Here is a 20,556-nt window from a genome sequence, read left to right as displayed (position 1 = left end):
TGCCAGTTACGTTTGAACACTTGTTCTATTTTTTTATGTGAATCATTATATTTTGAGATAAAGGCCCATTGATGTTGCGTACTTTCTTTTTTCGTATTTGGGCTTTTTTCTTTTAAAATTAATCAATTTTTGGGGGATCCAAGCAGTAACCCCAAGATGGTGGACCAAAGATATTGATAAAAGATTAGCACAGACAGAGATGCGTTGGATTCATCGCCTCAATACAATCGTGCCCAATGGTCTAAATATAGATTTTGAGCTGAAGCATTTTTTAACATGAATGATTTTTAAAATTCACCATCTTTTCTACTCTTTTTTAATATCTATCTTTTTTAACTATCCTGTTTTTACCAAATTTTTAATTTGAATATTTGGGTGTTTTTTGTATTGGGTGAATCTGTCCTGTAGACACTATGCACTTTTGTGATATATAGCGTTTTTTGCACATTAATGCATGGTTTTGCACAATGACTCTGTGCACTTTAAGAACAGATAATTACCATTATATGGAGGACCCAAAAGCTTTATAACTAATTCTGTATGATTTTAGTTCTCTTTTGTTTATCTGCAGATCGTGTGGCTGGCTCCGATGGGCTGTAGCTGTGACTGTGCGTGTCACACAGCGTAATTGCTGTGGAACGCACAGCCATTGAAATCTGCCCCCCTCCGCGCTATGTCCGGGCTGTGTGGAACGCACAGCCATTAGCTGCGACACATCGCGCGGTCATGTGACCATGTAACTACATTCAATCTGTCTTATATATGATTTGCAAGCCCTTCCGGCTGCGTGGAACGCACGGCCATGTTGGATGACGCAGGTAGCGTGACCACATGACCGGATTTTACCCTATCAGGTTTTTGTCTATGGGAAAGTTCATCCTACTTCCGGCCACGAAGATCTGGCCAGGAAATTACCGCTAATTATACACAGATGGCTTTCTGCTATATATACACGTTTAGGAGGTTTATTAAGCACACTTCTGATGAAGGAACTGAAGTTCAGAAACGCGTTAAGTGTGCCTCCGTGTTTTACTTGTTGGACTCCTTGGTGACTCTGCTGCTTCCTGGTGATAGCAACCCCTTGGTCCGGACCAAGAACTGCTGCCCAAATTTCATCTGGGACTCACTGGACTGCTGCTGCTTTGCCTTGGAGAAACCATTGAATTGCTTTATTTATGTCCATGTTTGTAAGTGCAAAATCTCATTAAATTGTTATATGTTTAAGACATGCTGCACTATTTTTGCTCTCTTTTCCATTTATAGAGCTATTGGACAAACGTTTATTATTTGAAAATTAACCCCTCAAGGTGGTAACTGTATTACTCCATTTGTATATCACCTTCAGGTGTATCATTTGTCTCACAAACACCATTCAGCGCTTAGAGCCATATTTTTTCTCTATCTGTATGCATTTTAAGTGAAAGTGGGAGTTCACTTTATATGTTGCACTAAGCTGCTTATGGTTATATAATTTGCGCACTAAACCCTAAGATACCTTTGTTTCCATTACATGTACACATGCCATAATGGCCATTACATATACCACACGTCGTAATGTCCATTACACAATATGCCACACACTTTAATGCCTATTATGTATAATACCACATGCCGTAATTACATATTATGCCACATAAGTTCCGCTTACCTACATGCTCGTTGATATGGCTTTCATGCTTGATGCCAGGGGTAAACATGCTCTGCCAGGGGTAAATTCTTGTTGCTATGGGTGCCACTGTAGGAGCTCCCCAGCCTTGCCATCCCCAGGGCAGGCCTCAGTAGTGTCAGATATAATGCCCCCAGTAATGTCATGCTGCCAGCAGTGATATAGACAAAAATGGCCCCAGCAGTACCATGGATATAATGCCCCCAGCACTGCCATGCCTATAATGCCCAAATAATACTCACTGCCCTGGCAGGCCTCTTCTGCTACTGCCTCCTTACTTATCTGAGGGGAGAAGCAGAGATCAAGCTTCTCCCTCCAATGGATGACCCCGGCTGCCATTACAAATATGGTGCCAACTCATGCAGCGGGGGGGCACTTGGAAGAGCTGACAGTCGCTGACACACCACTGTTTCCCCTCTCCCTCCGCTGAGAGCGGCTGTCAGCAATTACTCTGTTGCACTGAAACATCAGTGACCTCAGCGGCGTGACAGCGGTCCGGGGAGGGCACATTAGTATCGGGCAGGATGCGGCGAACACAACAAGGCTTGTGTGCGGGCCCTGCGGGGGTGGCCTGGCTGCTGCCTGCTGGGCCTTTTGCGGAGGAGGACGGGCTGCTGCCTGCTGCGGCTGTGTGCGGGGGATGCCGGGCTGCTGTGGTGGGCTGTGTGCGGGGAGGCCAGGCTGCCACGACCAGATTCTGCTTCCTCCATAAAAAAAAATCTGGTCGCCAGGAAGCAGAATCTGGTCGCCCTGGCGCCCGGGATTTGTCGAGCCCTGCTCTATACCCCTCCTCTCCACCAGTTTAGATAAAAAGTGCCCAGGTGAGCGGGACACTTCTCTGGTGTCTGCGGAGAGTGTTTATTTTCTTCATTTATTTCTTTCATTTAGAACTTTTACAAGCCTCCCATCAACAGGCAGACAGGCACTATCTGCCTGCACTGAGGAATGCCACCGGGTGGAGCTTTTCCCACCCTGCTGGTTTTGGTGCTAGGGTCCTCGGCCACAGGGACCACAGTTTCTGGGTGTCTTCAGCCAGCTGGTAACAGCTCGTGCTGGATCCCTTTTGCGGCCAGCCACCTCTGGCAGCTCTGCTGAAGACCTAAGGACTGATTAGCAGTTGGTGGGTATTTAGTACGGCCATTAATTACTTTGGCGGCAGTGCAGTGGGGGGTGTTTAACCCCGTCCTTTTAAGTCCCAGTAGCCCTCGCGGCGGCCAATAAGGAGGAATACGCTGTCCAGGTCTTCTGCTGCGTGATCGAAGCTAAGGTGCTTCTCTCTCTCAAGTAGAATTGTGCACCCCTGTGTGAGAACGACAGGCAGGGCTCTCAGAAACTTTTGTCCTGTAAAGGATGTTAAGTTAAATTGGTACTTTTTATGTTAGTTGGGCTAACTAGTAACTATAGTGGGCGCCCAACTAACAGATAAGTACCGTTAAATTTGCTGTTGCATCATTTGCCTCCGGCATTATATAGACAGGACGATACTCTGATGTGGGTCTTTGTACTCTCAGTAGTTATGCCTGATTTATCCTCTGAAGTGGTGGCTGCCAGAAAGAATGTAAACTCCCCCCACCAAACCCTTGTGGGATTAGGCTTTTTTTTTATTTTTAAATTCAATCATTTTGATTGTTATTTTGGGATACACAAACACAACTCCTGATTATAGACATAGGATATAAAAGACACAGACAACAAGTACCACGTATGTTGAAACCCAGGGTGTTGAAGTCCTTATTCAGGCGGTGCATCAAGTGTTACTAGTTCTTGACTCTGAATCCGCTCCCTTACAGCCTTCACTGTTTGGTAAGATGCTGAAATCTTCGATTACGTGTCCTGCCTCCGAGGAGTTCAACCTTTAGTAGGAGGTGGCTTTGGTCCACCTGGATAAGAAAGTTTAGGTTCCTCGTCGTTTTTCCTCTGTGTCCCTTTCCGTCAGAGAATAGAAAACTGTGGTGGATTCGTCCGTGTCCAGATTCACTAAGAAAATGGAACTGCCGGTATCGACAAATGGATCTATACCCACCTTGGCCGGAGACCCAATCTGACCAGGCTGTAAATGGGACTTTGGAAAGTTAAGAATTTAGCCGTGCTGAATTAACAACTGATGGTTTCGACTGATACTGAGAAGTAGCCATGGACAGGCTGGTGCATTGATCAAAAGGTTGGCTAGGTAAGGTATGATGTTCATCATAAGGTATGATGCGAGCGTCACCGCTATCTCCTTTCTAAAGACTCAAGGGGCAGTGGATAGGCCAAAAAGGCAGAGCCTGAAACAGATACTGTGCCGACCAGATTCAAAATGCAGATAACTTTGGTGGGGCTTCCACGGACCCAATCTGACCAGGCTGTAAGGGTGCGACTACTTTTAAAGGATCCCAATTTTATATTGTAACTTATCCCAGTGCACTGAGAAATAAATCTACTTAGTTTTCTTTTTTGCTACAAATTGGTCCCACACTTTTCCAGACGCTTGGGTCAGGGTTGTGATCGCTCACGGTTTCAAGCTGGAATTTGATTTACAACCTCCAGACCAGTTTTTCACCTCTGGTTTGACTGTTTTGCTAGCCCGCCAGGTTGTCTTACTGGAGGCAGTTAAGAAAGGAGCAGTAACTAGAACTACAACCCCTGCGTTCCAAATTTCTGAACGGAACAAAGGTTTCTACTCCAATCGATTTGTGGTTCCCAAGCCGGACGGTTCTCTCTGGCTTATATTGAACTTTAAGTCTCTCAATCAGTTCCTGAGGATTTTTAAAGATCAAAATGGAGTCCCTTGGATTTGTGATAGCAGGACTCTATATCACTAGATATCAAAGGTGCCCACCTACCTATTCCTAAATGGAAGCCCCACCAAAGTTATCTGCATTTTGAATCTGGTCGGCACAGTATCTGTTTCAGGCTCTGCCTTTTTGGCCTATCCACTGCCCCTTGAGTCTTTAGACTGGTCTCGACTGTCGTGGTAAACGGATCGTCTGTTCGTCATCGAGGATCCTTAGCTGCTACCTCTCAGACCGGACCTACTCCAGCAAGGCCCTTTTAACTATCCAGAATCAGTGGCTGTCGAGAGGGCAGTCATCCGCAGGCAGGACATCCCCTCAATGGTGATTCTCACTATGCTTCACACCCATAAGTTTGTGACTTCCAAGTTATTACCAGCGGATATGAAATCACAGGTCTCTGCCCTTTCCATATTTTTTTTCAATGCAGGCTTGCTTTGCTGTCCCAGGTTCAGATGTTCCTTCAGGGGTTTTTTACATCTTCAACCACCATTCATTACTCCTACAGCGCCTTGGGATTTGAATCTCGTTTTGCGTCTTGGTTTGAACCATTGGAGTCCATGGATTTCAGGTTTTTTGTCTTGGGAGCTCTCTCTTCTGTAGGTCTCTGCATCTTGTTTTTCACGAGGACAGAGTGGAACTACAGACATGATTTTATTTTTTTGCCAAAAGGTTGTTTCTTCTTTCCATATAAATCAACCTATTGTGGTATTGGTCCTTAATTATGATTCTACTAAGGTTACATCTTTTGGATGTGGTCTGTGCTCTCAGGATTTATTTTAGGACTGCAGTTCTTCCTAAGTCAGATTCATTGTTTGTTCTTTTTGACACAAGATTGGTTGGCCTGCAGCTAAACCAACTATAGCCTGTTGGATCTGGATGGTCATTACCCAGGCTTATGCTGCTGCTTCGCAGTCGCGTCCTTTCTCTGTTTCCGCTCGTTCCCCACTGCAGCTTTGTCAGGCCGCTACTTGGTTTAGCTGCCGTACGTTTGCTACGTTTTTAGAAGTTTGCTACCTTTGCATCTTCAGAGATGCTTGGGATAGGAGCTTTGGGATGTCCCCAATCTAAAACTGCCTTCCAGGTTCCCCTATGGATTTTGGTACTTACCGGTAAATCCTTTTCTGATTCCATAGGGGACGCTGGATGCTCAGCCAGCATTGTTAGTTTACTGTTTTATGACTGCTGTTGCAGTATCTTTGCCTTTATATTCTTTGTTTGGTCTTGCTTTTATCCCCCCTACACAATTGGCTTTACATCGGGCACCGTTTCTAAGCTGGTGGAGGGGTATAGAGGGAGAGGAACCTGCCATACACTACAAATTATTTAAAGTGCCGGCACCTCTGATCACTTCTCTATGTACCCCTCCCCCAACGTAAAACTGCCTTCCAGCTTCCCCTATGGAATCAGAGAAAGGAATGTACTGGTAAGTACCAGAATCCTGTTATCAGGCCTAGTTTTAAATAAGACTCAATTGCAAAAAAAATTTTTTTAATAAAGGTTGTGTATGTCATTACAATAAGTTCATGTCAAGAGGTCTAGGTGGAAGGGTTCTACAGTGTGATCACAGCTGTACATAATGTCACATGAACAAATTGCAGCCTCTAATATGTCTGGAGGTTGTCTAACAAGCCATTCACTGATCTGCTCTTTGTCATTGCTATCAGCCATTTACCCAGGCCTAGAAAATTCCTCTAATACAGAATCCTTCTCTGCTCTATGGAGATAGACAATTATAAATGAACAATTTTCTGCTATTTGTAAATCCAGTTCCTCTAGCGAGAGGCAGAAAAATGCCCTGTAGTGGATCCATGTTGCCATGTCTCCTGAGCTGCAGTAAGGGAGGGTGAGTGTTCTGTGCCTGGCTGTAGTGCTGCTAATGAACAGTACAGATGCATTAGCAAGAGCGTGGGCTGCTGCGACTATCCTGTTTCTCGCTAAGCACAAATTGAAATCTAGTTTGGCCTGGATTGGGTCAACAAAGTGCAAGTAGAGAAGGGGGAGTTAGGAGTACTTAACCCATTGTTATAAAAGGAAATCTAGTCCCTGAAGCAGCCACAGCTTCATCTGTTAAACGTGTTTCTTACCCAGTGACCACACTAACCTTCCTTTAGTGTTACTTCTATCTTCCTGTAACACAATTTACATTAATTTGCAGCTCTCCTGCTGTCACCACAACTGACACTGTGTTCTGGAGTCCAGCTGAACTTAATCACATAAAAGCAGGAATACGCCTGTTCTAAAGACTTTGTCTTCTCTGCTGCTTCTACACTCATCTGGATCCAAACCACTCCAAGGGAAGAGCGCATTGTGCACTGGATGTGGGAATGTTAAAGCGAGAAGCAATTAGAATCTTTGCGGGTTCAAATGGGAAGGATGAACATCTGCCTGTGCTTGATTTTCCTTGTTGGAGGATGGGGGGGTTCTTTATGTGGCCAATATCCCCCCCCCCCCCCCCCCCCTAATTTTTTTTTGTATGTGTAATAAAAAGGATGTTTTCTAAACTTTTCTTCACCCTTATTTTTGTGTCTAAAATATGAGATATTTAACGACACCAATAAATACATTTTATTGATTTATGTTAACACATTGCATCAGTGTGTGGTCCATTTGGTTAGCAGTGTGGTTCTCAAGTCTATATGTGTAAGTAGAACAGGGTGTGCTATAATGTGCGTCCTGCTCCCTCCTGTTATTGCTGGATTGGTTGTGGATAGACTTTGCAGCAAATGCATTCTATCCATTTCTTAATTACAAAAACACACACTTTAACAAAGGAGACTTGGCCAATTGGGATTCCCTTGATCTTGAGTCGTACAAGAAATAAATGAGCTAAAGAGTAAAAAAAATTCCAAACAATCCATGGAAATAACTATATATTATCAACATGGTTTAGTGTATATGTAGTACTTGCATTATATGGTGGTTAATATAAGATTTATCAGAACTGGGTGTTTGACCTCCTAGGTTTATCACAGTTGCATTTATCTGATCAGAACATCTTCCTACCCTTTTGGGAAAGATCCACATGAACATCCTAAGTCAATAAAACATCATTTTATTTAATTATACATCTAATGCGCATGGTGACTTACTACATGTAACAAAGATCATTAAACCTTAGGCAAGCTCTGATTACATGCATTCATAGCTCTTATATGTGTAAAGGACTGTAGTACAAGATTATATGTCCATGCGCACTGGGTGGTTATGTCCATGCGCACTGGGCGGTTATGCCCAGTGTGTATGGATAACGATGTTGGGGAAAATAGCTGGGCTAAAAAACACAGCAGGACGCTATGTAAAGCCGCCCACCCCGTTGCTCATCTGCTGGTAATACTACCAGATGAGCGGGGGCTGGCAACGATGCTGCGGGATCACGTGCAGCAGTGATCACTGCTGCCTCACACACTGGGCGGCTTTCTTGCTGAAAGCTGACACTCAGACGAGAACTGAGCGGCGTTCACATGAGTCGCCCAGTGTGTCTTTCACATTGAGACTTACAACATTAATGGGTATTGATCATTAGGTCAACAGGTGAAAAAAGACATTAACCCCTTCAGTGGTGTTTTTTTTTTTTCTTTAACTTTTAAACAAATATCTAGGTAGAACATGCCCTTGTATGTTCTTATTTGTATCAGTGCTAACATTGAAACCTTTGACAAATTATTGAATTATTTTATTACGATATATTAACATCATTTATTACGTTTCTTATATCATGCAGCATATTCCGTTGTACTTAACAATATGATGAACTACTGTAGTAACCAGAATCCTGCCCCCAATTAAAGAACACCATACACATCAATGCCTTGCAAACACTTTCTTTTATTAACGTCCAAGTTTTTGTCATTACGACTTACATTATATTTGGGTTCACAAAACAAAACCCAAAATGGTTTTTATAAAATGTAACTTACAATTACACTGTAACATTTCATTCTAAGAAATAAAAACACATTCTGACCATAGAACACTTACTACAACTGTGCAGGTCCACACAACTATTACATGAAGAACTTCAGAGCAGCATGATACAGTATGTGGGAAGGATCACTCTGGTTGTGTAGTGCTCACACAGATAGGAACTGAGACATACTTGTGAGACGATGCGTCAGTAGGTAAGGCTTGCTTTTACACCTATCGCTTACATTCACTGGGAAGTAATGACATCACTGAGGTATTACTTCACATAACCAGATATCCATTAGATACAGCCTCCTGTATAACTGGTAGGCTGCCCTGTTAGGATTAGCTGAGCCTACAAACGGTAGTTTATATTCTGCATGCTCACATGACCTGAAGCGTGCTCATCAAAGTTTAGTTACTGATGTGCTTAACACCTCTTACTGGTCACTAGTGAACATCTGCACTGCAGAAATACCACCTATGAACACACAGCAAATCATTGTCTACAGCAATGGTTCTCAAACTCGGTCTTCAGGAACCCAAACTGTTCACGTTTTCCAGGTCTCCATACAATCGTAAGTGAAGTAATTAACCCAACCTGTGGCTATTTTAAAATGTGTCGGTGACTGAGTGCACCTGTCAGGTGACCTGGAAAATATGAATTCTTGGGGGGTCCTGAGGACCAAGGTTAGGAACCACTTGTCTACAGGCTGCAAACTTCAGCCAATTTTACCTTTAAAATTCATGACCATTAATCTCAAAATAACTTCTGATAATGTAAATCCTGATTGGCAAGTAGCGCCTGCTAAATAATTCCCCATCAATGCTTTGATTTTTGAACATTTGGGGGGAAATTGTAACAATGTAAATAGTGCGGGATGTAATGTGCTTAGTTATTTATAAAAGGCAATTTTCATTTATCACATTTTGTAATATGTTTGAGTATGTTGTACATATTGTTAACTGTATACATAAGGTAATAAAATGCTTCATAAACTCCAAAAGGTTTTGTTGTGCAAACAATTTTCACTATGTTCTAATACAGTTTCTAGAACTCGGTCCTCAGGACCCCACACAGTGCACATTTTGCAGGTCTCCTCACAGACTCACAAGTGACATAATTAGCTCCACCTGTGGATCTTTTAAAATGTCAGTCAGTTATGAGTGCACCTGTTTGTTGACCTGGAAAACGTGAACTGTGTAGGGGCCTAAGGAACGAGTTTGAGAATCACTGCGCTAATAAATTGATCAGTAATAAGTTTAGGAATATATGATAATCATTGTTAGAAAATATTGTGTTCTGCTCCTGTAATACTGTGGGCAGTGCAGGATTAGTAGATCTATCTTACTGTCTGTGCTTCAGTAGGCAAACCAAAACGGCCAGACTGGTGGTAAGAAAACACATACAAATTAATGTCAGGGATAACTTTGTACTTTTAAAGCAAGCCATCCATATCGAACATATAAATAGGCATTGTGCAGATGTAGTTTGCCAATATGAGTCATTGGTGGAAGCAGGACAAAGCAACTGATGCTACACCTCTCCCTAATAGCTGTGGCTGCCGGACAGTTTCCCGACAGTCACTACCCCAACGTTGGGATCACGACAATCATTACCCCGCCACTCGGGGTCCCGACGGCCACGGGCTATTCTCCCTCGTGGGGTCCACGACTCCCATAGAGGGAGAATAGAATAGGTAGCGAGCCACCGTGTCCGCAAGGGGCTTTGTTGCGCTCGCCCCACTGTCTGAGTCCGGCCAGTCGGGATCCTGACGTCGGGCCATATAGCACACCCATAGCTGTGGTGTACAATAATTGATGGGAAAATCCCATTCTCTGCATTGCCTATATACTATCTCCCAGAATAATTGGGCGACGGCACTTCATGACCAGTAATATTGCTAGATATCTCACCCCATGGAGGTGCACAGAAAATCTAGCAATGTTTGGTTACTATAATATACAATAATGTGTACAGCTATTGCAGATACACATAGCCAAGTATAACATTTCCCATTTTAGAATAGTTCCTTTTTTGTCCTGCTTGTGCTCTGCTATAAATCACCATGTAAAAGTACATGGGTGGGCATGTTAGGCTTTGTAGAGGGTACACAATGTGAGATATGTACTCTTTTTCTATTCTATTTTTACTTATAGAAGCAAAATCGAATAGAAAATCTAATGTTTTTTCTACATTCAATGCAGATTCGATCCCAATGCACGCTCCCATGTAGTGTAAATCAAATAGAAAAATCTTGGCAGGCAAGACTATATAGTCAAATCGAATGCATTTTGCGTACCATTTTGCGTACCATTCGATTTGATCCTGATTGAATTGCAAACAAAATCGCACTGTGTGTACCCACTATCAGATATGCTTAGATGGATAACACTAGGTCCATTAGCACAGGGCTAATAGTATTTTTAAACACGGACCCTGATGGTCTTTGCAAAACAAACTTTAGGAAACGGGTTACATATTGGAATGACTATATGGTACAAGTGCCAACATTTCAGAACTTCAGTACTTAGTGCAGACATGAATCACACTGCTGGACGCAGATGAATCGCGTAAACAATATAGAAAAATGTGCCAAAGCTTCAGATGCATCAAAAGAAAACAACCAAAAACCAATAACAAATTGTAATAAACCAGAAATAAAAATTAGTAGTAATCTTATTTACACCAACACTTACAATACAGACTGTAAAATATCTTAGGCTGCACAATTGCAGAAGTGTCTTCTTTGCTACCAGCATTTGGAGGTCTCTAAATTCTTGAATTAAACAGAATACGATGAGCTCCAACCACTGGAATAGAATATCAATATAGCACAAATTATACTAAAAGTAGGTTTCTATTTTCAACATGCAATGTACTGGTGCCAAAACACATAACTAGCAACAGTAAATATGTGGCCTAATAGCTAAATTAGAAATAAATATATATATTAGTACATAAATTGTATGTGAATTGGGTAGTTATACCTGTAGAACTGCCTCACTTTTCCATAGGAATAAAATATGTGGCGGCTCTGCAGCCCCTGGCATGTGTTACTCACAGGACAGGGCAGGACGGTTCTAGCATCATTTCACTACTTCAGGGCAGAATGCGGCCAACCAGCCGCAATATATTCCACTCTCACGGTTCTAAAAACTTTTGAAGTGTAATTTGTAAACCGTGATACAAAGAACATGAATGAAGAAAGAGACCATGGGCCTTATTCTGAGTTGGACGCAGTTTCCGCATCTTCTGCTAATGCCACAGCCAATTTTTTACAAAACTGAGCTGCCTACTTGCAGCGTGTTGAAACAATAGGTTGTACCAATGTAACTTCCACCCTGTGGCAGGCACTGATTTTCTATCTGATTATGACATCTTGTGTGAGAGCCTTTTACATAGCCGGTATCAGCAAAACACACGTGTTGGCTTTGCAGCCCCCATTAGCTCCCAGAAATGCCCAATAAAAAAAACCCCACAGACCCTATGTCTATGAGTGCTGACAATTTTGATGCAATCGCTGTGCGGCTCATCATAACTGCATGCAGCATCAGCACTGTGCCAGACTCAGAACAGGCCCCGTATGTGGGGATCCTAATACACCTCTATTGTAATTTCTTACTCATTTAAGGCAACTTACTCCCCCTCCTCCAGTTACATTCACTATATAACTTTTTTTCACATGAATCTCAAACTTCAACAACAGAGTATATTTTTTTTTGGCTTTCCGTGACATGTATTAAGAATAAAACTGTTCATAAGGTGAAATAGACTAGAATATTGGCACTTTTTTTGGTAACATTAATTTCTTATTTAGATTTGACCTATTTATTCAAAATGCTGATTTTTTGACAAGTAGAAGAATCTGGCACGTTCAAAAAACACATGGATTGGTGAATTACTCGCCAATCCACATATTTTTTGTCAAATTGTGTTAGTTTTCAACCATTTTTTTAGTTTCTTTGCCGATCCAGTTTCGACTTTAACAAAAACGAAAACTGCATCTGTGAAAAAATGACTAACAAACACACACGCAATTGAATACCCCTATGCCTAAGATCAAGTGTAGTATCTTCTCAGAGGAAATAACTTTTATATAACTATATTACCGTGAAGAGGGCTGTATGCGATACGGGTTTATGATGATGCCAGAAAGAGAATGCATGCTGGAAACCAGAGAGTGTTGCAAGTGAATGGAGCAGGGTGATGCTAGGCTTTATGTAATGACAAATGCACCTCTATGCGTGTGCTCCAGCAACTGCAAAGAGAAAACACTGGTAAGGCTTGAGGACCAGTCTAAGGGCCTGATTCAGACTTAACGCTAAGCAATTGGTATTTTCTAGGCTATACTACAGCTAATATTAGCAAGTGAAGCTGCCACTCAGAGATGATAATGAGATGCCGCTGGAATAATCACAGCCCATTGGCAATAGTGTACACATTTGCAGCCTAAATGCAATAACTAAGGACATCGACTGCTTAAGTAGGTCTAGGGCTACGCATGATTACTACCATGTCGGCAGTGTCCCAGGAGCCATGTTTCTCTGCATTCATGGTCACAGCATATACACCACCCAAAAATGGCCATGACGTCCCTGCATTTCTGCAACCATTCCTCTAAACGGTCACGTCATGTCAATCGCTATGCAATGAAATCCTTACTGAAAGCGGACGAGCAAAAGGCATCTTAATGGTGCCCATACACTAGGGCGATATTGCATACAATCATTAGATTTTGACCGTATCAGTGCGCTAAATCGCATGCTTATCGAATATGTCCCTTGATGCTGGTCGAATCTCTCATCTCAATATATTATGTGCTGCACATAATATTTATCACCTTGCATGTGCAATGTGGTTTTAAATGCATGCAATTTATCGCAGTGCGATCTGCTAATTTATATACTCCCAAATAGCCCAGCCCTCATTACATCACCCAATTACAGGTCACGAGGCATGTGATTTATCGCATGATTGTATGCAATGTGATTGTATCGAATGAGGGGGAAAAGCACTTCAGATGCGATTAATTGTATGGGAAGCTTCAAGGGAAATTGAACTGCGATATCGCATTGTGTCTAATGGTCCTTGTGATTCAGCACAGTCTGCCGATAATTGCTCAATTGAAAAAAAAAAATACAGCATAGAATACAAATTTAAAGCAGGCCCTAAAACCAGCAAAATGTTATATATTAGCGATATGATCATTTAGTACACATAAAAAAATCCAGAAACCACATTACAATAAAAATAGGTTTATAGACTTTACTACTCTTCAAAACCTAAAATTCACAAGCAAACCTAATCAAACGCTCAACTTTCATCGGACGAGCTCACTTACATTTTGTGGCAGAAAACATACTGCCAAATTACCATGGACTGGCCCAGTGCAGACCTAACTGAAACCCAGTAACTTACTGTACTTAACAAAATATACTTCATCTCATGCAACAAAAACATGAAAAATATAAAAGCACACATGCTGCACATATTCACATTAACAACTACTTTCACAGAAGCTTTTTACTGGAACTTAATGCTTTTTTGCAGTGCACGTTATACAAAATGCCTGTCATTACTAAAATTCCTACTTAGGAACATAAAGTCAATTTAAATTGTACCCTTCACCTATGCAGTGGAAGCTCCCATTCTGTGGATTGGTGCAATGCAGTCCATCAATTCAGCAGGCCTCAGTGTTTATACTACAATCTAGTAAATACAACGCACTCATAATTATTGGTTCCACCCAAAAATGGCTGCTTCCAGTGTATGTAGGTGATGGACACATTACAATAAATATGAGACAAGATATGTAATATTCAGGCAGGGTACCTGTTCATAACTGTATAGAGATATATATTTATATATATAATTTATATAATAGAGTGAATCTGAAACGGTCTAGTTACTTTATAAACTACATTGCCCAGCCATAAAAGGAATTATCTAGCCTCCTCACTGCTGACCGGTTCTGTAACTCCCTGTACTTCACATGAAGGGCCGCAGGCACAACAGCAGTGAAAGGGTTATCACTCCATGGACTACAACAAAGTGACACACAGTGTCACAGACATAGCAGTGAAAATGCATTGCTTATTCTACACTATGTTTTGTAAATATAACTTTTTCTTTAGGTTAAATATGTACAATCATATTTACACACTTTTCACAGATTATTTTTTTTTAATACAATCAAGAAAAAAAGATACAATTTGTATCAACAAACAAAAGGTCAATTCTGGTTATATGAGGTGGATATTTCGGCTGCCCATTTCTTCTATGGGATCAAACTAGTCAATGGATTTTACTTTAACACCTTAGGCGAGACTTAATAGTTCTATAACAGGATTTGTAAAAGTGAAGGCTAGACACATTTTCATTGAATTGTTATCTTTCATTTGGAATATAATCAAGGTTACATATTGTCCTACCATCTAATAAGATTAAAAAATGAGAGCTCCTCTATATGCAACCAGAACTAAACCAGCTATCGATCTACTAAAAGTCAATGTTTATTTTATTTATGTAGGCACCAGATAAGCAAATATTTTTTGGGAAAAGGACCATTAAAATATTCTGGGTTGCATTAAAACCGATTCAATAGTTTCCAAAATGTTTAAAATATACCAAATGTTAATTGGCAATTTCCCCCCAAAATGAGTCTACATAACTTATTTACTTGAATTCAGCTGGATTCTCTAGCAGTACAGTACATATTTATATTAAATTGGAAGAAAACTGAAAATGTCATAATATTCATTATACATTTGGGGTTATACATTTAATGCAATGCGTAGCATTCTTTTATAGAATTTCATTTGGACTTTTAAGAGCAGTTTCATTTGTAAATAATGTGGCGTCCTGGAAACTGTACATCAATAAAAGTGGTCAATAAAGCTGTTCTACAGCCTTTATCCTGACCGCTAAAATGGTTTCCTCCAGTACGCTTCTCTGGCCTACGTGCCAGATCATCAGTCCCATTTATGCTTCAATATTGTGGTTTTTGTTATTCTATGTTACTACATAAGGCGTTTCATGGGCTCCAAGCCTTTGAAATACCAATGAACATGCTCACCATGAACAAGACAAATAATTGAGCCATACGAGCAGCCGAAGACCCATCCTCAGAAAGCCAGAGAAAACCCTGACGGCAGCCTGACATTCCGTTTGTTTCACAGTAAGAAACATTTAGGCAGTTATCACCTTCTCATGAAGAAACAAAAGGGCTCTTAGTTTGGCCCTTCTACACTTTCATGAAAAAACTGAAGTCGACTAAAGTCCAAAGCTCGGGGACACCGGCTAAGGAGCGGCTTCAAAATCTTAAACTATGTTACAATGAGTTCCTTAGAAAATTAAATAAGAGATAGTGCTAAGGGTGCGCAACCTGAGAGCAGAAGACAACCAAGAAAATGCCTGGTGTGGCAATGCTATCTGCAGTATTTTCCCCGTTACAGCTATTTACATAAACCAACCACAAGTAAAAGTGCAACTAATTCTTTCCAGAAAGAGAATAAAGCCTGTTTCTCCAAAATAATCCAGTACCTGCTGGAGAGAAGTGGCAATAATAGCTGTATGATCACAAGGAAAAAAAGGTCACACGCTAATGGCTGTCACCAAATGCCAATATATAGGTGGTGACTCACATCTGACTGCACTGACATTTACAAACCTTTATCACAGCATATATAATACAGCATAAGACTTAAAGAAGATAAATAGGGGAAATTATATTACGGATAACAAGGTTTTCTCTCACTGGATCCGCGCTACACAGAAACATGTTCTTGAAGCGCCTCCCTGGGTCATGTAATGCATGCATTACGAAACCTCTAGGCAAGCATCTGGGTAATAACATACGTATCCGCTTATGGTCAAAATGTGATGTCAGCGTTCCCAGTATTTCACGTGTATTTTGGATGTGGAAAATTAATGTTACAAAATAATGCATGCACTTGGCCCGTCAACAAAATATAAAGACCTCCGTTGTATTTGTGACACACAAAAAAATTGCCACGCTTACAAGTGATTGGTATATATTTAGAGGCTTATGGCTCTTACTGAGAGGGTACCGAGGTATAGCGGAACCTGCAAGATGTCATGATAGACATAAAAATCCCATTAATATCACTTAGTCATATATGAAGAATATCTGCATATTAATCTCTGCACAATACAATGATAGCAAAGTGGCTGGGAAAACTGTCATTGTGCAGTCAAAAGAATCTTTTAAGCAAAGACACCGGTAGTTTTTTTTGGTTAAACACTAGTTTAGGATAACACTATCTATATACAGATTTATAGACACAGCTGTACTGATATACACTGCACATACACTTGTAGGCATGCAATATAATTGCTAATAATAGGAATAGGTGCTTCTAACAGCTAAAGAGACTTCTGTAAGCAACGTATGTGCTTCGATGATGTGCTGGCTTCTCAAGTGTCAGAGAGGATAACATACCCTTCCATCTCCTTTATTAAGAATAGGAATGAGCGACATTGCCCCCCAAGGTACTGAGGTTTAACTTGCCATGCAGGTTTAGCAGGGATAAATATAGCTATACAATAAAATATGCACTCCTCCGAGAATGCTGTAAAGATCACAAAGTGTAGCTTAAAAAAATAAATTTAAAAAGTTTGTTATGTCCATAAAGTTTATATGGAGGCAGAAAACCGATCATTGGGTCATATAAGCAAAAATGTGTAAAACACCGCCAGGTTTTATTCAGGCAACTTGATCAATAGATACTATTGTCCAGACATAATGGGAGGGAATTAACAGTGTTGATGTCCCGATCTTAACCTTGAAACAATAACTGCTGCAAGTTGCTGGGCATCCGTCAAGTGTGGGTTCTTCTCCATGACTGAGAGCACCACCCCTGGTGGGAAGATGTTGCACAAGTTTTTGTAGGTTTGATACTGATGCTCTGGAATAATGTGCTGTTCTCTGGGTTTGCTTGCCATAGGCGACCAGTGAGGAGATCGCCACAGCTGTTCCATCTTCTCAGGCATGCTCCTCACCATGACGGGCTCATAACAGGGCTGCATCAGACTATTGCTCAATGGGTATGAGTGGTAGTTGTATGTGTCTGTGGGGCAAGGTAAAGGATCCCAACTAGCATGCTGTTCACGGCATAATGGAGGTCTCCTTTGCCGCATAGGGTTACTCTCATAGAGACGCGAGTCAGATATGCTATCCATTCGGGTCATCACTAGGGCTCTACCAGGTTGAGCATTAGCACCCGGGTGCATATTTTCTGGCATTGGGTAATCTCCAGGACAACTGGACCTTGCCCCAACAAGAGGATGCTGTAAGTGCAGAGCCAAATGTGAAGAGGACTGCTTACGTGGAGTATGCATGGCTTCTTCTTGACCATAGCTCTGCACTCGAGTAAGAGCTTCATGATAACCATGTGCAAATGGTTGCAGTCTATGGTGTGGGGCTCTCTGTGGCTTCATGGCGTCCTCGCTGCCCGGGTCGGAAATCCCCAGATAGAGGTCACTATATGAAGAGTAGGAGTCACTGCTAGTGTGGCTCATGCAGCTGTCTGGGCATGGGCTGGAGTTCCTAGAAAAAGCTGCCCGGTCCTGCTCTGAACTGTAGTATTCTGAACTGTGCATATTACTGATGCTCAGGTTAGAGAAGTCACTAAGCATTGAGTAGTAACCATGATCTCCTAGAGACTCATATTTTGGATAATCCTCAGTATAACTCACAGAATTGCCATGGCTATTGGTGACCAGAATGGGTGGATAGTGGACACTGGTCATGTGCTCGAGTGAGGATTTCTGGTGAGAGAACTGTGATGATCCAGGCACTGGGCTGCTTGCTGAGCGTGTATTCAGAGCACTGACAGCATGATTCTTGGGAGGTGGCAAGGTTGGAACGCTCAAGGCAGACACAAGTGATGGCACAGAGTTGGCCTCTGACTTGCGGGCTGCTGAAAGCATATGCTCTGGTTCCACAGCTACAGAACGAATACTTGGATCAGATTGTCTTTTCGGGGCAATTCGTTTTGCCTCAATAGATCCGTCTCCCTTGGAATTAGATGATATTCCAGTTCCACATTTTACAAGCGCACCTTCACTCATTGTCTTGACTGCTGAAAGTTTAGCGCCTATTCGGAGTTCATCTGCCACTGACCGAAGAGGCTGGTTCGCTCGCTCAGGGTGGTAGTATTTACATTTGTGTCCATAGGTGCATTTTTTCCCTGGGAAAACAAGGAAAATTTATAACATTTATAAAGTTGGCTTATAGTCTATCAAACCATTATCGACATTATCTAAATGTATGAGCCAACTTTAGCCTTATTTCCTTAAATCTCTATTTATTTGAAGCAAGGGAAAAGACAGAAAGAGACAATTGGTGAAGATGACCATACATTATTTTAATTGTATTCCAATAAAAATTTTGTTTTTATTGTCAGATTTTGAACGGACTTGTAGACTGATGGTGAACTTTATGCGCATTTCTATCTACTTTTGTTTCCTCTCCTAACAGCGAGGTAACTAAGAAGTGCTGCTATTTATAGAGCGCATCTAGAAGGGTCAATACTATTATATATAGATAGATAGATAGATAGATAGGAGACACCCATGTTTTGCGCCACAGAATTAATAATTGTTATGGCTGGCTGCCTGACTTACGGAATCCCCTGTTGGATGGGGGAAAGGAAGGATATGGATAACAATTGTAAGATGGCGCACTTTTTACTGACCTTTGTAATTAGATCAGTGAAGCCTTGCAATAGTTAGAAAACAAGATAGCAAATAGCAAACAAGTATTACCAACGCATAGGGGTGAAACGAGTTGGTAATACTTGTTTGCTATTTTGAAGTATCTGAACCTTATAATGGTCTGGAACAGCCACTGACATTGTGCGGAGAAAGAGACCTTTCATAAATGTTTGAAATTTATGGACTTTACTTTGCTTGTTTTCTAACTATTGCAAGGCTTCAGTGATCTAATTACAAAAGTCACTAAAAAGGGCGCCATCTTACAATTGCTATCCATATATTTATATTTTTTACACACACACACACACACACACACACACACACACACACACACACACACACACACACACACACACACACACACACACATATAAAAAAACAAAACAAAGGACAAGTCACATGGTATAAAATGTGTGTCAAGAAAGTGCATAACAAACACATATTTAAACAGCCAAGAAAAATTGAAATTGTCTAAAACAACTAATGCAAAGTCTACTTACCATAGGGACATGGTTGCTTCTTATGCTCAGGAACAACAGGCTTTTTACGCAGGAAATTCTCCAAACTGGGCCCGTGTCTTCCAAGAGGATCATCAGGAGGCATAAACCTGGGAAGGAATTGGACATGGTTGTCAGCATGACAGCTCAGTCAGAAAGGAATTGGCTGCAAGTGATAAAGGTCCATACACACTGACTAGACTATGTGTTCAGTAAATGATACTGCTGAATAATTTCCCTTGAACTTTCCAGAATCCTGGACAAGCGATATTGCACATACACACGGAACAATACGATGAACGATCTAGCTAGAGTATAGTAATATGCAGCTTTTTGTAAACGACATACCCAACAATAAGCTGCATCTACAGATGACAAAAACCCTCATTAATGACGCGCCGAAGCACACCGGGGGCAGGGCTGGGCAGCTGCTGATCTAGTGCGCAGCGCTGCCCGGACCCTGGAAACACAATGGGGGTGTTTTTTTTAGGGAGTGCTCCCCCAAAAAAATGAACCCAGTGGGTGGAGCTTTTTTTTTTAAAGCCACTGAAGGGGTTAATTGGATTTAACAAAAATGTTATTAATCACAATTGTGGCGACACTTACTTATCATTAACAAATGAATACATAAGAAGTCTCTCCTCTATAAACTTCTTCCACTCAGGCTTCTCGTTCTGAAGGTCTCGGTAGTTGTCATTGGACACAATGATGCCATCAGAATCAAATGCCAGCTTAACTATAAATCGGTCATCGTAGCAAACCACTCTGCGACCTTGCACCCTGCGGGACGGGGTGAACACCAAAATCTTCTCCTTCTCCAGTTTCCGGAGAACCTCCTGGTCTGTGAAAAATGAGGAGTTTGTATTAACAAGTGTTACTTTAGGTCAGAGGTAGCCAACTCCAGTCCTCGAGAGCTATCAACAGTTCACATTTTCCAGACAACCTAGCTGCTGCACAGGTGCACTCATTACT

General features: G+C 41.5%; 2 protein-coding genes across 5 annotated transcripts in view; one reads left to right on the top strand and one right to left on the bottom strand.

Moving 5' to 3' along the window:
• LAS1L (LAS1 like ribosome biogenesis factor) overlaps positions 1 to 9,353 on the top strand; it is a 58,197-nt gene extending 48,844 nt beyond the window's left edge. Inside the window, exon 13 of the mRNA XM_083159303.1 lies at positions 6,599 to 9,353. Within this exon, the coding sequence (XP_083015429.1) occupies positions 6,599 to 6,683 (85 nt within the window). The 3' untranslated portion in view covers positions 6,684 to 9,353. The remainder of the gene's footprint in view (positions 1 to 6,598) is intronic.
• Positions 8,249 to 20,556, bottom strand: part of ZC3H12B (zinc finger CCCH-type containing 12B) — a 99,227-nt gene continuing 86,919 nt past the window's right edge. For all 4 annotated transcript variants that reach the window (XM_083159299.1, XM_083159302.1, XM_083159300.1 and 1 more), the window contains 3 exons: positions 20,191 to 20,425; positions 19,588 to 19,694; positions 8,249 to 18,561 (listed from right to left, as the gene is read on the bottom strand). In XM_083159299.1, the coding sequence (XP_083015425.1) occupies positions 17,126 to 18,561; positions 19,588 to 19,694; positions 20,191 to 20,425 (1,778 nt within the window). In that variant the 3' untranslated portion in view covers positions 8,249 to 17,125. The remainder of the gene's footprint in view (positions 18,562 to 19,587; positions 19,695 to 20,190; positions 20,426 to 20,556) is intronic.

The sequence above is a fragment of the Crinia signifera genome, chromosome 9 (genome assembly GCF_055691185.1).
Source record: "Crinia signifera chromosome 9, ASM5569118v1, whole genome shotgun sequence".
Lineage (NCBI taxonomy): Eukaryota > Metazoa > Chordata > Amphibia > Anura > Myobatrachidae > Crinia > Crinia signifera.
Note: the sequence above shows the minus strand (reverse complement) of the source record. Positions and strands in the feature narration are given on the sequence as shown.